We start from the raw sequence: 13,426 nt of genomic DNA, 5'->3' as shown, positions 1-13,426 counted from the left end.
GGGGGCCCTGATGTATGTGTAACAGAGAGATTTCTACCTGGGGCTCAGCCTCACCTCAAGGAACCTGGATTCTCCCGGCTCCCAAGCAGGGGAGGTGGTCCGGTATCTTGTAGGCTGTGGGTAGTCGGACACTTCCCCCTGTGTGGGCAGGTCTGGGTTCAACAACGGGTCTGGTTTCCTGTTGAGCATCAGGGCAGTGAGCAATGGCTGCTTCCACAGAGTTAGTAAATGCCACCAAAGCAGAGGCCAAAGCACACTGGCGTGAAGTACAGCGTTCCCAGGGGCAGCGCAGGGGCTGGGGAGCCGGTCCACAGCTGCAGCGCCTCTATCTGCTGGTTCTGGGTGCCCAGGAGATTCAGTTCACCCCTTTGGCCGTCCCTGGCCCTTCCCACCTGTGACCTGGGGGCCTGTTTTTGCCAACAAAGCCTCCTCGGTGACCAGCGCTGACAGGGCAGGGGCTGGCTGCACACTCAGATTTACCGTCACTGTGCAGGGACCCCCACCCTGGCAGCCCAGCACCACTGTGTGCCTGAGCCCCTCCTGTGGCTTTGGAAACAAAGGAGCCTGGGCCCAGCCGAGCCCAGTTCGTCAGGAAACTCAGCTTAAAGGCAGCACCTGGTCCCCTGGGAGCCCCAGGAGTAGCGGGAGGCCGGCCTGGAGGGGGCAGACCGGAGCCTGTCTGCCGATGGGGTGAATTCCGGCTCTACCGCTTACTAGCTGTGTGGCCTTCGATACGGCTTCAACCTCTCTGAGCCCCAACTTCCTCACCTGTAGGATGGGCATAGCATTAGATAGAAATAGGATAAATGTGTGGGATCAGGGCCCAGAGAGGACATGAATGGATCCTCATTCAAACGCTTGGCCCACCTGGTGGAGCAGGGCCCGTCCTAGGCCCTTCCCATCGACGGACACCAGACGCCCTGACTCTGCTGGAATGTCATTGTCCCAAACATGCTGGAGGTAAAGGGGCCAGGAGCCGGGCTGGGTATGTCTCCGGGTTATGTGGTCACTCATTTAGGAGACTGGACTTTAGGGAAGTGTGTGGAGGACTAAGAGGCCATGTGAGGGTCCCAGCTGTGTGGGTCGTTGTCACAGCTGGGCTGTGTGCGTCTTCCCGCTGGCCAGCTTTCTCGCCCCAGCTCTTCCTTCAGGAAAAGGAAAAGCACTAGCTCCAGAGAGGACTCCGTCTCGCCCGGTACAGCCCCTCACCTGCTCAGTCCCCGGGGGTCCCTGGGAGGTGCGGCCGCGCGCCCAGCTGGGATCCTGTCTCCACGGGGAAGGAAAGCAGGTCCCGGTCACAGGGGTCAGGAGACAAGTGCTGTGACGAGTCTGCTGTCTGGGCCTGGCTCCCCCATTTCCTGCACGACCTCAGTTAACCAGTGCGTGCCTCCGTTTCCTCACCCCCACAGGTAGGCAGTCACCGTCTCTGATTCCCTGGCAATAACAGGGAGGTGCTTATAATTGGGTGTGGCTTGTAGCAAGGACTCAGAATGGCCAGTTTTAAAGATTCTTATTTTACGTCTTTTTTACATTATTGATTTCTCTAATTCTTGGGGTATTGGTCTTACTATGCCCTGCCTCAAATCCCCTCCTCTCGGGGAATTCGTTTCCTCGTGCAGCCTGAAAGGTTTTACTTAGTTCCTGGCAGCAGGGGGTTCCTATGGGGTCTCTATGCCCAGGATGTGGGTGCACTCTGAAGGGGTCCCACGGAGGCCTCTGCTGGGACCCTAATATTTTTACTGGTTGGAGCACTTATCTCTTCGGTTTCTCAAACTGGCGTCCTGCACTGCACAGGAAGGTAAACTGGACTGGATGCCCGTCCCGCACTCCTCACGCCTGTGGAGGATCCTGACTTCTCCAAGCGACGTGGTTTCCACAGTAAACAGATGGCAGAGCCAACCCCCAGAGCGCTGGTCTCCCTTCAAGGAAAGGGCAGCCCTTTGAGGTTCCCAGTTGGTAGCAGGAGGCTCCTTTCAACTCCCCACCTTCCTCAGGCCTGAGGTCTCATTTCCTGCTCCCAGAGGGCAACTCCTGCCAGGTCCGGAAGGCCTTCACCTGGGTCCCGCGCCCCCCACACCCAACCCCAGCATCCTCCCACCACCACCCAGGCTTCTGCTCCTCTTCTTTCCTGACGTCTGAGAATGGGGACAGGTTTATTGTCATAAAAATAAGTTACAAAACGCAACGCCAGCATGACTGCATGAACACGGGCTCGTGGTGTTATGGGTTCAATCAGCGAGATAGACCACCGACCCAGAATTTAAATTTAGGAGCCTTTATTACGCTGGCCAGCTGACTACAGTACGTCCCTCCTATAGGGAACCTCATACTGCAATGCTGACCGAGGGTACAGCAAAGCCTTTTATCTGTAACACTACAAAGCATTTCCTGGCACTGGCAGGGTTCATACAAAGTTTACAAGTATGAATGGGGAGGTAAACGGAGTCACACCTGGCTGGGTTGAATCATAATACATTGTTTTCTGAGACAATCTAGCAGTTTTTCTCTGTCAGGATCCCGGACCCTAATACAATAGGTAACCTTTCCATGCTTCCGTCCCTCCCCCTAGCACATTCTGTAACCCTTCTATGCCTCAGTCCCTCACCCTAGCACAGTGGAAACACTGGGAACGTGACCCCAGGGCGATTCCCCGGGAGGCAGAGCGACCACCCAGCGCGCCGGTACCCTCATCCCGGGTCTAAGGTTGCTGTGCCGCCCGCAAGGTGTCCTGTCCACCGGGATGGAGTCTGTCCTTTGGAGGCTCTGCCTCAGAGCCAGGCTGTCCTGGGGGGGGAGGGGGGGGCATGGGCGGTCTGACTCCTGACCCCTGACCCGCTGCGGGAGGGGAAGGGGCGGTCACTGCCGGCAGGTGTCGTGGAAGGCTTCGAGGGTGCGGAAGTCCCTCCAGGTGGGGGGCAGGCCGTCCTGCAGGATCTTCCCGCAGCGCTGGCAGGGCGCCTGGAACAGCTTTATGTAGCTTCTCAGCCAGGTCACGAAGGACCGGACCACGACATGTGGCATCTGGGGCAGCTGGTAGTGCAGCAGGGCAGTGGTGGCGTGGTCTGTCACCTTCTGGAACACGTGGTAGTTGGACTTGGACCATATATCCAGCTTGCCGTCTTCCGTGTAGACGTTCTCGTTGTAGCCCTTCGCGATCGTTCGGTCAATGAACAGGCTCCGCATGACGACAATCACTTTGAGCACCTTTCCCAAGGTCACCAGAAGCATCGCTGACGTTCCACTGGGTCTGGATAACTGGATGGACATTTCAGGAAACATCCTGTCAATGCGGCTGATCACGTCATCGACATACCGAGGCGGCAGGACGAGCGCGGTGGGCTGCGCCTCGGGCCGGCGTTTCGCAGACACTCCCCTCCGGTTAGCAGAGCGTCTCGGCGACTGCTGGTGCAGGAGGCCGGATGCCAGGGCAGCCTGCTGGACCACTTGTAGGCTTGGAGGCGCTGGCTGTAGAGGGCGGTTTTGTCCCGCACGGGGTCCAGGCTCAGCAGGCCGCTGTTATGGAGCGGGTGGCTCTCCGACGGCTCGCCGACCAGGTTGCTCAGACGGTCCAGCTCGTGGAGGTCCCGGCTGACCGAGCGCAGGTTGTCCTGGAAGCGCGCGATGAAGGCCTTCTCCCGGCCCTCCAGCGGCTCCCTGTTGCGCACGCCATCCTCCAGGCAGCCGAACACCCTGCTCACGCTGGAGCGCAGCGCCTGGATGGCGCCGATGGCCTGGGAGAAGGCCTCCAGGCTCGCGCCGCCGCTCAGCGGGCCCGCCATGCCGCCGCCGCCGCCACAGCCGCTCCTGCTTCGCGAGCGAAAGCCGCGCTCCCGGATGACGCAGCGCGCGGAGGCTTCTGGGAAATTTTTCTTTTTTTTTTTTTTTTTGCAAGATCCACGCTTTATAAACACATATTCTCACATGTCTGAATTGATACACAGGGTTCTTAGTTCATTTTACAGATTCTGAAACCAAACTGTTCAAATGGTAAATTCTGAAACCATGGTTAATGTAGCAAATGAATATTTCAAAACAAAAACTTCATCCAAATATTTACATTTAGAAAATAGACTACTCATTAAGTGTGCTTGAACAAACCATGTGTGGAATTGAATTCCATTTATTACAGAGTTAGTTCCTGCTAAACACTTACTGATCCTAGAGAAGACGCCCCAGCACCTGAGTTTTCAAGTGTTCCTAACCTATGCTAAAAAAAAAAATAAAACATGACAACTAATTTCGGAGGCACGAACCTGAACCTCAGAAAAGGATGAGCTAGTATGTAAGGCAAATTACTTAGGGGTTAGAAGGGGGGGCACCTGGCAGTCAGAGCGGTTTTGCCACTGTCTCAGCATTACCAGGTTGTTCATAAAATTCTCTGGAGGTCATTTAGATTCTGTAATCACACCTCACTGCTTTATGTTCTAGTAGTTTCACAAACTTGGGACGCTCACAAAAATATCTGGGAATACATTCCTTGAGAAGTTGGAAGGGCCTCCTTATTACATTTAGCAAAAAAACCATGCAGTCTCTTAGAATTCATAGAGCTTTTTCAAAATAAACTGATTTTTCAGCCTAATTAAAAACCCAAACACTTTATATTACAGGTATAGAAGTTTATAGTTAAATACAGAACTCAGCTATATATTGAAACACAATTTTTAATCCTTTACTGGTCATTCCTGTGCTGACAGTGGGAGGGGCCTGCTGCACCTGCACTGCCTAACGCTGGTTTGGAGAGATAGTTACGTTGAGGCCCGGGGTGAGATATGAGAGAGAAACGGAGTCTGACCTCTCACGCCCACTGGGGTCCTGCAGGGAGACCACCCACCACCCACCCTGGGCCTGCACAAAGATTCCAAAATCTGGGTCCTCCCGCCCTCTGGGAAACTAAACCCCCTCCCTCCCAGCCTTGAGCCTGACGGGCCAAGGAGCCCCCACGGAAAAGCCTGCTCAGTGAACGCCTTTGTGTGAAGGCCCCAGCACCACAGGAATTGGAACCAGGAGAGAAATAAAGAAAGTGAGAAAGGTCTGGGGGCTGAAGGCACAGGTGTCAGAGGCAGTGACCAGAGGGGCACCGAGTGGCCTGCCCAGCACGAGGCCAGGGACACCCTCCAGGATGGGCTCCCCCCTCGGGGGCTCCAGGCTTCAGCACCCCCACTTGTGCACGACAGGAGTCCTCCCCGCCAGTGCCACATGCTGGACAGGGACGAGGGGACACCCTACTACACTGTAATTTTCCATGTACACTTTACGCTCAATATTGCATTAGTCCCAGGTGTGCAGCACTGTGGTTGGCCATGTATACAGCTCACAGTGATCGCCCCACAAGTCCAGCCCACCTGGCAGCACCGGGGTTACCAGTGCTGCTGACGCGTCCCCGGTGCTGTGGCTCCTGCTGCACCGGTGTGGGCCACCCCGGCCACAGCAGCCACGCCGCCTGCCACACGCACGGAGCACGGCGTGTACAGGCGTGGTGGACAGCAATCCTGGGCGGTGGTATTTTCAGTTTTATCTTACTAATCACCTGCCATTTAACACCTCCCACTGGGGAAAAGTGGAGGGAGAGAAACAAGTCTCTATTTTTATAAAGTTGTACCCTTTCTCTCTGCATGTCCTTACTGTGTGTGATTTTACAAAATTAAAAATATTAAAATCCCAGGCTGACATGTTTGCACTTGCCTTACTTCACAAACTTCAGAGTGAGCCTTTAAGAACATGAGCAGCTACTTGGCTTACGTGCATCTAAACAAAGGAAACTCCGGAGCAGTCCCTCCCGGAGCCCGACTCTGCCCAAGGCCAGCCCGCTGCCCCCCAACTTCTCCCTCAGAGTTAGGGGAACAAGTGCCAGTAGCCTCAGAACAGCTTTGTTTGGTCTCTATTTCAAGCCAAAAAGTTTCTAAAATTCTAGCGTGAAGTTCAAAGCACCTCACTTCGCACTTGAGAATTTTAAAAAGTAGGAAATGCTGGGTAGTTATGCGATCCACTTAATTTACTGTTATTTTCATTTTACAATTTGAGAAATGAACACTCAAAAGCTTTCACTCCGATACTGAACGCCGGCCAGGGTGCGCGCCATAAATGAGTGAACTGAGGCTCAGAGAGGTGACACGGCTCGCCGAGGCCACACGCACAGTGAGTGGAGAGGCTGGGCCTGCGCGCAGCCAAACCTGAGGGCCAGTCACGGGGAGCGAATCAGCCGGAAGCCCAAGGACGACACCTCCAGGGACCACGTGCATTTGATGGGCCCATTTACCTTGAACCAAGCCCATAACTGTGACTTTTCAAATGTTAGCGGATAAGCAGGCACAGAGAAGCATTCTCCCACCCACCACTGTAGACTACCCCAAGCCCCAGTGCAAACAGCTGCCGCTCTCCCCTCCACGTGCCGGACTCTGCCCATGGGTTTTGTTTAGTGACTGAGGGAGCCCAGGTTCTGGCCAGCGGTGCCACCTGTGTGCCTTGCAGGCCAAAGTGACTGGGACACACATAACTCACTTCCCGCCCCTCCAAGGAGGGGAGCCGTCCATGGCCCGATACTGACTAAGTGCTGTTTATGCACCAGCCTTTGCCAGACGCTGGGGGAACCAGGGGTCAGGAAGTACTTGGGAAAGATGCCTGAGAGGAATGATGAGCCCTCACTTTTGTCTTTCAAGCATTGCTTGCCCTGGCTGGTTGCTCAGTGGTTAGAGCAGCGGCCTGTGGACCAAAGGGTGGCGGGTTCGATTCCGGGTCAGAGCATGTACCTCGGGTGCCGGTTCCCCAGCCCCGCAGGAGGCATGCAGGAACAATACATCGATGTGTCTCTCTCATATTGATGTTTCTCTCTCTCTTTCTCCTCCTCCTCCCTCCCTTCAATTCTCTCTCAGAAATCAATGGAAAAAAATATCTTCAGATGAGGACTTGAAAAAAAAAAGCGACACTCACTGTTCAGTTGGGGAGAGGAGATAACTGTGGAAAGACATATAACAAGACAAAGGTGCCAAAGGGTACGCGTGGTGGGTGGGGGTGGCCAAGGCCGCTCACAGTGTGAGGGAAGACAAACAGGTGGCTGGAGCAGCGTGCCGGACCACATGGTGATGAAATCAGCGGAGAGGCGCTGTGCTCTGGCTCTAAGGCTGCTCCTCCCAGGAGGCCAAGCCAAAGGTTTCCTCCAGAGGGACCAGAGGACAGAGCGGTTAGATAAGCACCTCAGGTGGGATACACACACAACATTCAGCCGAACGTCACTAGATTCTTGTTTTCTTGCTGCTAACCCTCACCCAGGATTATTTCCATTGATTTTTAGAGAGTGGAAAGGAGGGAGGGACCATGAAAAAAAAATTTCCTGTGTTTTCCCAATTTCCAAGATACTTACTCAAAATTGAAGTTTACCAGTTTCGTGGCCTCTCTAAGATCAGCAAGGACACCTATGACGACCCAGCAGAGTTTACCTGGAAACGGTACATGGAGAGCGAGGGTCCTCCTCCCCTCGTGGGAAGCCGGTGTCAGCCCCCTGCACAGGCCGTGTCCACCCTCGGACATCAGTTCCTGTCACTGGGCCCCACAGGGGACACCTGGTTTGTTTGTAGAATTCTCAGGGACACCCTCAGGAAAACAAAGCAAGAAAATCCAGATAACCAATTATACCAAAGCTTGCCAAGGGCACAGCGGGCAAAGGCCCTTGAGCAGAATAACTCCATCGTACCACCAGCCCCACTTCCTGCCGGGCACACCTATTCTGGTGACCCGATTCCAAGCGAATATGCGTTCCCGTCAACGGCGTAAAATGGAACAGAGGCGATGACTTTGTTATTCTGAAAATCACTAAATTTTCCAGATCAGCTCGGTTCCCTGGGCCTAGGAAGAAAGCTCACGGGCTGAGTGCCCGCGTCCGCTGGCTGGGAGCCAGGAATGGGGAGCAGATGAGGTAAACTGCATTGCTGTTTTGGTTTGGACCTGAGAGGCAAACATCTAATTTGAGAGCAAATAAATGGATTCTGCGCCCGAGTAAGCTTTTAAAATAGGATTCACTCCAAGGCAGCCTGAACATTAGTATGAAACACCAGCAAAATCCTGCCCCTAGTTAGGCTACAAAAGCAGCCCACCCCGGAGGGGACCCACCCACAGCAGACAGCTGCTCTGGGTTTAGAAAGTGCCGATGTGGGCTTCGGGCAGGGCGGCAGCTCGTACGATTATGACTTGAATGAGGATAAACAGAATCTAAACGTACAGCAGAGCGTGAGTTTAAATAGAAGCAGCGAACACTTACCGGGTGCTTGCTATGTGCTTGACCCTGTTCCGGTACTTAATAATGACACAATATTCCCGGCCCGTCTGGCTTTCATCTTTCTCTGCCTTTCTTCTTTCACTCAGCACAGTACCCTCTAGCTCCGGCGATGCTCTTGCAAATGGCAAGTTTTCCACCTTTTCTATGGCTGAGTCACATTCCGTTGTACATAAGCATCGCATCTGCATCGGTTCTCCCGGCTCCCATTCTAATGTTTGATGGCCCTTATGGTGTGCGGTGTGCGAGGCGTGGGGTGCGGGGCGCGGTGAGCGGTGCTGCAGGGCACAGGCAGCCCTGGCCTCCACCCTGGGTTTTGGAGACGGTGAGTCAGCGCGTGCTGCCAGGAGGCCTGCGTGTCTTCTCCGGGCGACTCGGGGAGAAGGCATGTCTAACAGCCTGAACTGGGGCTGCGGGCACCTTTCTCCCTGAAGTTGGCCAATGAGAGCCTGGCCCCGACTCCCCTCCTTCCTACTGGGCTGGTGACAGGAGGGCAGGGAAAGAAGTAAGAAAGGGGGGACCCTCCCAAACCTCCAGGAAGCAGCCCCCTGTGAGGAGGGGACAGAAAAAGCAGGGTTTTCACAGGGAGGGGCCCAGCAGTGTCAGGCCAGAACTGAGAGGGAGCAGGTGGGGATGGGGCTGGCACCTCAGGTCCCACAAAACAGCAGCCAGGTGAGGGCCAGGCAGGCCCAGAGCCAGGGCAGGCCTTGTGTGGAGCCAGTGTTCATGGCAGGGCCCTCTCCTGGGTCCCCGGAGCCCCAGTCTCTGCGGATGGCCCAGCACCTGGAGCTGCCCTGTGGCTCCCTGCAAGGCGTCCAGCCGCTGAAGGAAATACTGAACCATCAGAGGTGGTCTGGCCAGTCGGAAGCCAGTTTGGGAGTGTGGGCCGGTGGGTTCTGACACACAGGTGCATGGTATGATGGGTAGCAATTCTGTCAACAAACATTTATCAAATACCTGCTGATGCCCTCGGCCCGGGCATGCAGGCACCAGGCTCGAATCAAGCCTTTGGCAGAGCATCGCGCACTGGGTATGAGAACACACAACTGAGAAGCACGGCCGCCCTCGGGCACCTGCTGGACAGAAGGCTGGAACACGGGCCTGCCTCCACAGCCAAGACTGGAAAGGTCACTGGGGTCATTGATCCAAACAGTCAATTGGTTCTGCACACATGTGGTCAAATCTAGCGTGGTCACAGCCCGAGTTCTGATCCAACATCAAACCTGATTTCAGCCCTTTCTGGAGCGGCCTCCACAGGGCGAGGCAGCAGGTCAGGTGATGGCCTCCCTGGCTGGCTACAGGGACACGCACACAGGTAGCTTCTTTGTCACCTCATACTCCTCTAGCTCACAGGCATCCAAGATAAATGAAGTAATGAGCCTGCCTCGGTCTTGTTCAGAATGGACTGACGTTGGCCTTCCTCTCCAACGGTGGTTTGGAGCGATGCTTTAGGCAGTGGAATCCTTTTAGCAAAATAAGCCTCCCATGCAACTCTAATATTTTACCGTGTAAACAGAGCTCTCTGAGCCTGTCCGTCCCCCAGATGCCCAGCCTCCGGGCAACCTTGGAATCTCAGGACACAGCTGCTCCAAGATGTCTGCAGCCCCAGTGTTTGCCTCAGAGGCAGAGACTGCAAAGTGCCCTCCCAATGTCCCGTGGCCCTTCTTCTTTCATGGTAACAAAATTCTAATTAGGGTGGGAAGGAAGCCAACGACAAGGCAACATTTCCAGCCCGTCTTGCTGTTAGGTGAGGCCAGTGCTGTGACAAAAGTCTGGCCAGTGATGTGTAGATGGTAGTGTTATATGAGACTCCCAGGAAGGCTCTTTACAGTGGAGAGTTGTACCTTTTCTATCCTGGTCTTCCTCATTCCTGCTGTCTGGAATATGGGCATGATGGCTGGAGCTCCAGCAGCCATGTTGGACCATTAGGTGACTTTTAAGTTGGAAGCTAAGCTTTGGAGATGGTGGGGCAGAAAAGAAGACAGAGCCTGGTCTGAATGACTTCGTGGCATTGCGCAGCCAGTTCTGCATTGCTGTCTCAGGACTGTGATGTGGGAAGGTAAGTCGTGTGTGTCTAATGCAACGTGGTTTAGGTTTCTGTATAATTTGCAGCTACATCAAGTCCTAACTGATACAGAACCTGTCTGTAGTTAACTTTCCTAGCAGCAGCTTCCACTGTGGCTCTCTTCTCATGTATATTTGGGAAAATTGCAGAGAACTAGATAGGATAAGGCCATACAGCCATATATGTGTGGGCCAGATTTATTATAAAACTAGAGGCCCAGTGCACAAAATTCGTGCACTGGGAAGGTCCTTCAACCTGGCCTGCACCCTCTTGCAGTCCAGGAGCCCTCGGGGTATGTCCGACTGCTGGCTTAGGCCCGCTCCACACCTGAAGTCACACAGCTGGTTAGTTGAAGAACAACAAATAAAAGGGGACTTAAAATGTAAGCAAACGAGTGGGTCCATCAGAGGGTCTTTGAGTTACTTTACAATAAAGACCATTTAAGCAGCACGGTGGGGCCTTAGAAGATTTGACTTGCAGTCTCCTTCGAGATCTGAACGTGAGGCGAGGGGCTCTGGAATCAGACGGGTGTGGGACAATGCCTTGCTCTTTCCTTTCCAAAGGTGGGGTCCTGGGTGAAATACTTCAGATTCCCTGAGCTTCAGGCTGCCTCGCACAGTGGGGGGTGAGTGCATGACAATGCATGTGAAGTCACAGCACGAAATGCCGGTTTGAGATAGGTCGAGAGTCAATCCTGTGACCCAGGCCGGGGAAATGAGAGGAATGAGGTCAGAGGCAACCCACTTGTTTTCAGAAGGACTTGAAAGTCTCCTTGGCAACCTGCCACAGAATAGACGAGTGTGACGGTGTTTCCGTGCACACAGCTGTGCCAAGGTGAGCAGACGCCTCGCTGGCTCTCCGTCTGCTCAGCTGTGAAGGGCGACTGGCAGTGACTTCCACCCACGGCCACTGGAAGGAGCGTGGTCCCTGCTCCTGGCCATGTTTAGGCTTCGCCTTCGCTCACCCTGGCCCTTTCTTAATTCTTCCAAACAAAGCGAAGAAGCACCTTCCTACTTGCTCAGTTTTCTCAGTTTACGCTGTCACTCGGTTTCTTTCATGTTGTGGGAACTGGTACCAACAGTTACGCTTGGGAGCTCTATCCCTAATAAAGGCAAAGAATTGGAACTGGAGCCCAGCCAGTGTGCTCAGTGGTTGAGCATTGACCTATGAACCAGGAGGTCATGATTCGATTGCCCCTGGGTGGCGGACTCAATCCTCAGTACGGGGCGTACAGGAGGCAGCTGATCAATGATTCTCATCATTAATGTTTCTCTCTCTCTCTCTCTCTCTCTCTCTCTCTCTCTCTCTCTCCCTCCCTCCCTCTCTGAAATCAAGAAAAAATATATATATTTTAAAAGAATTGGTATTAGGTGATAGAGAAAAAAGACTGGCAAGCTCACAACTGTGGTGGTTTTTAAAGGAAATGTGATGATTCCTAAAATCCCAGAACTCAGTGGGAGATGACATCAAGAGTTAAAACATCAGTGTATGAACAGAGTGAAAAGGCAGTGCATGGAACAGGAGATAATATTTGCAAATCACATATCTGATAAGAGATTAATATCCAGTGTGTGTAAAGAAGTCCTAAGACTTAAAGCAATAAAAGCAACCTGGGCAAAGGACGGAAATTGGCGTCTCTCCCAAGAAGACATACACATGGTCTATAAGCGTATGATAGATGCTCAACATCACTCATTATTTAGGAAACACAAGTCAAACCACAATGAGCCACCACCTCGCACCTGTTAGGATGGCTAGTATTAAGAACAAAACAAAGCAGAAAATAACAACTGCTGGTGAGAACGTGGACAAGTTGGAAACTTTGTGCGTTGTTGGTGGGAATATAAAATGGTGCAGCCACTATGGAAAACAGGCTGGTTGTTCCTCACAAAATTAAAAATGGAATTACCATATGATCCAGCAATTCTGCTGGTGAATATAGAGCCAAAAGAATTGAAGTCAGGTCTCAAAGAGATATTTGCACACTCGTGTTCAAATCAGCAATATTCACAACATTTAAAAGGTGAAAGCAACCGAAGTGCCCACTGACAGATGATGGGCAAACAAAATGTGCTCTGCGTGCAATGGAATAGTTCTCAGCCGTAAAAGGAAAGACGTTCTGACACATGCTACCATGTGGATGAACCTGGAGGACATTGTGCTGAGTGACATAATCCAATTACAAAAAGGGAAGTTCTGGATGTGTTCTCTTATATAAAGTCCCTGGAGTAGCATGTTCATATAAAGGGAAAGTAGAATGGTGGTTGCCTGGGGCTGGAGAGGGGAGAATGGGAGTTGTTTGATGGGGACGGAGTTTCTGTTTTGCAAGATAGAAAAGTTCTGGGGTTGGTTTCACAACAATGTGAATGTATTTAACCCCACTAAACTGTACACTCAAAAATGGTTAGGTGGTGAAATTTATGTTATGCATATTTTACTACAATTTAAAAAAACTCTGTTGGGAGAGTAGCAACGGGTTATAAAAAAGACAGCATGCAGAGTGGGGTGAAGGGGGTAGGCAGCGACGCCAGGTGGAGGGCAGTGGTGCATTTGGGAATGACGTCCGTTAAAGTTGTGCTCCAAATTAAATTGGCCCATTTATGAACGCGCTCATGTAGCTGGAATCCGGCAGGACGAAAATGCTCTCTAATCAGGGATAAATGAGGACTGGGTCTGGTTGGAAGCAAAAGGCCCGCTGGGGCATGTCACAGGCGGGGCCAGCGCTGGCCTTGTTTAACAGCCTCATTAATGACCCAGAAGAGAATGGAAATAGCCACTGCTAATGACATTTGCAAAGAAACGTTGGCCTTGCCCTGGACTTGGCCATAATGGCATAAGCCTGGCTCGGATGCAGAGACTTTCCACTCGGCAGTTAATTGGATTAAACCAATGACTTCCTGGGAGAAGTCGTTCCAGTTGCAGTTCTCATCTCCAGAACAGGAGGCAAATTCTGAAATTCAGGGCTGTTCATGAGACCAGACTGACCAGGGCCAGTGGAAGCAGGGCGCTCTCCTGAGCACAGCCCCGCCTTTGGCCTTCACCTCTCGGTAGAAGACCACGGAATTCGCACATTAAAAAGATACAGTGGGGCCTTG

The 13,426-nt window shown here is 52.8% G+C and overlaps 1 protein-coding gene across 1 annotated transcript; it reads right to left on the bottom strand.

The window, feature by feature from the left end:
- Nucleotides 1–2,278: 2,278 nt before the first annotated feature.
- Nucleotides 2,279–3,779, bottom strand: LOC118673321 (mediator of RNA polymerase II transcription subunit 27-like). The gene is given in 2 exon segments (XM_036343947.1): nt 2,279–3,428; nt 3,431–3,779. Coding segments are annotated over 2 exon segments (921 nt in total). The 3' UTR covers nt 2,279–2,856.
- Between the last annotated feature and the right edge of the window lie 9,647 nt (nt 3,780–13,426).

This window comes from Myotis myotis, unplaced genomic scaffold, assembly GCF_014108235.1.
Source record: "Myotis myotis isolate mMyoMyo1 unplaced genomic scaffold, mMyoMyo1.p scaffold_m19_p_18, whole genome shotgun sequence".
Classification (NCBI taxonomy): domain Eukaryota; kingdom Metazoa; phylum Chordata; class Mammalia; order Chiroptera; family Vespertilionidae; genus Myotis; species Myotis myotis.
Note: the sequence above shows the minus strand (reverse complement) of the source record. Positions and strands in the feature narration are given on the sequence as shown.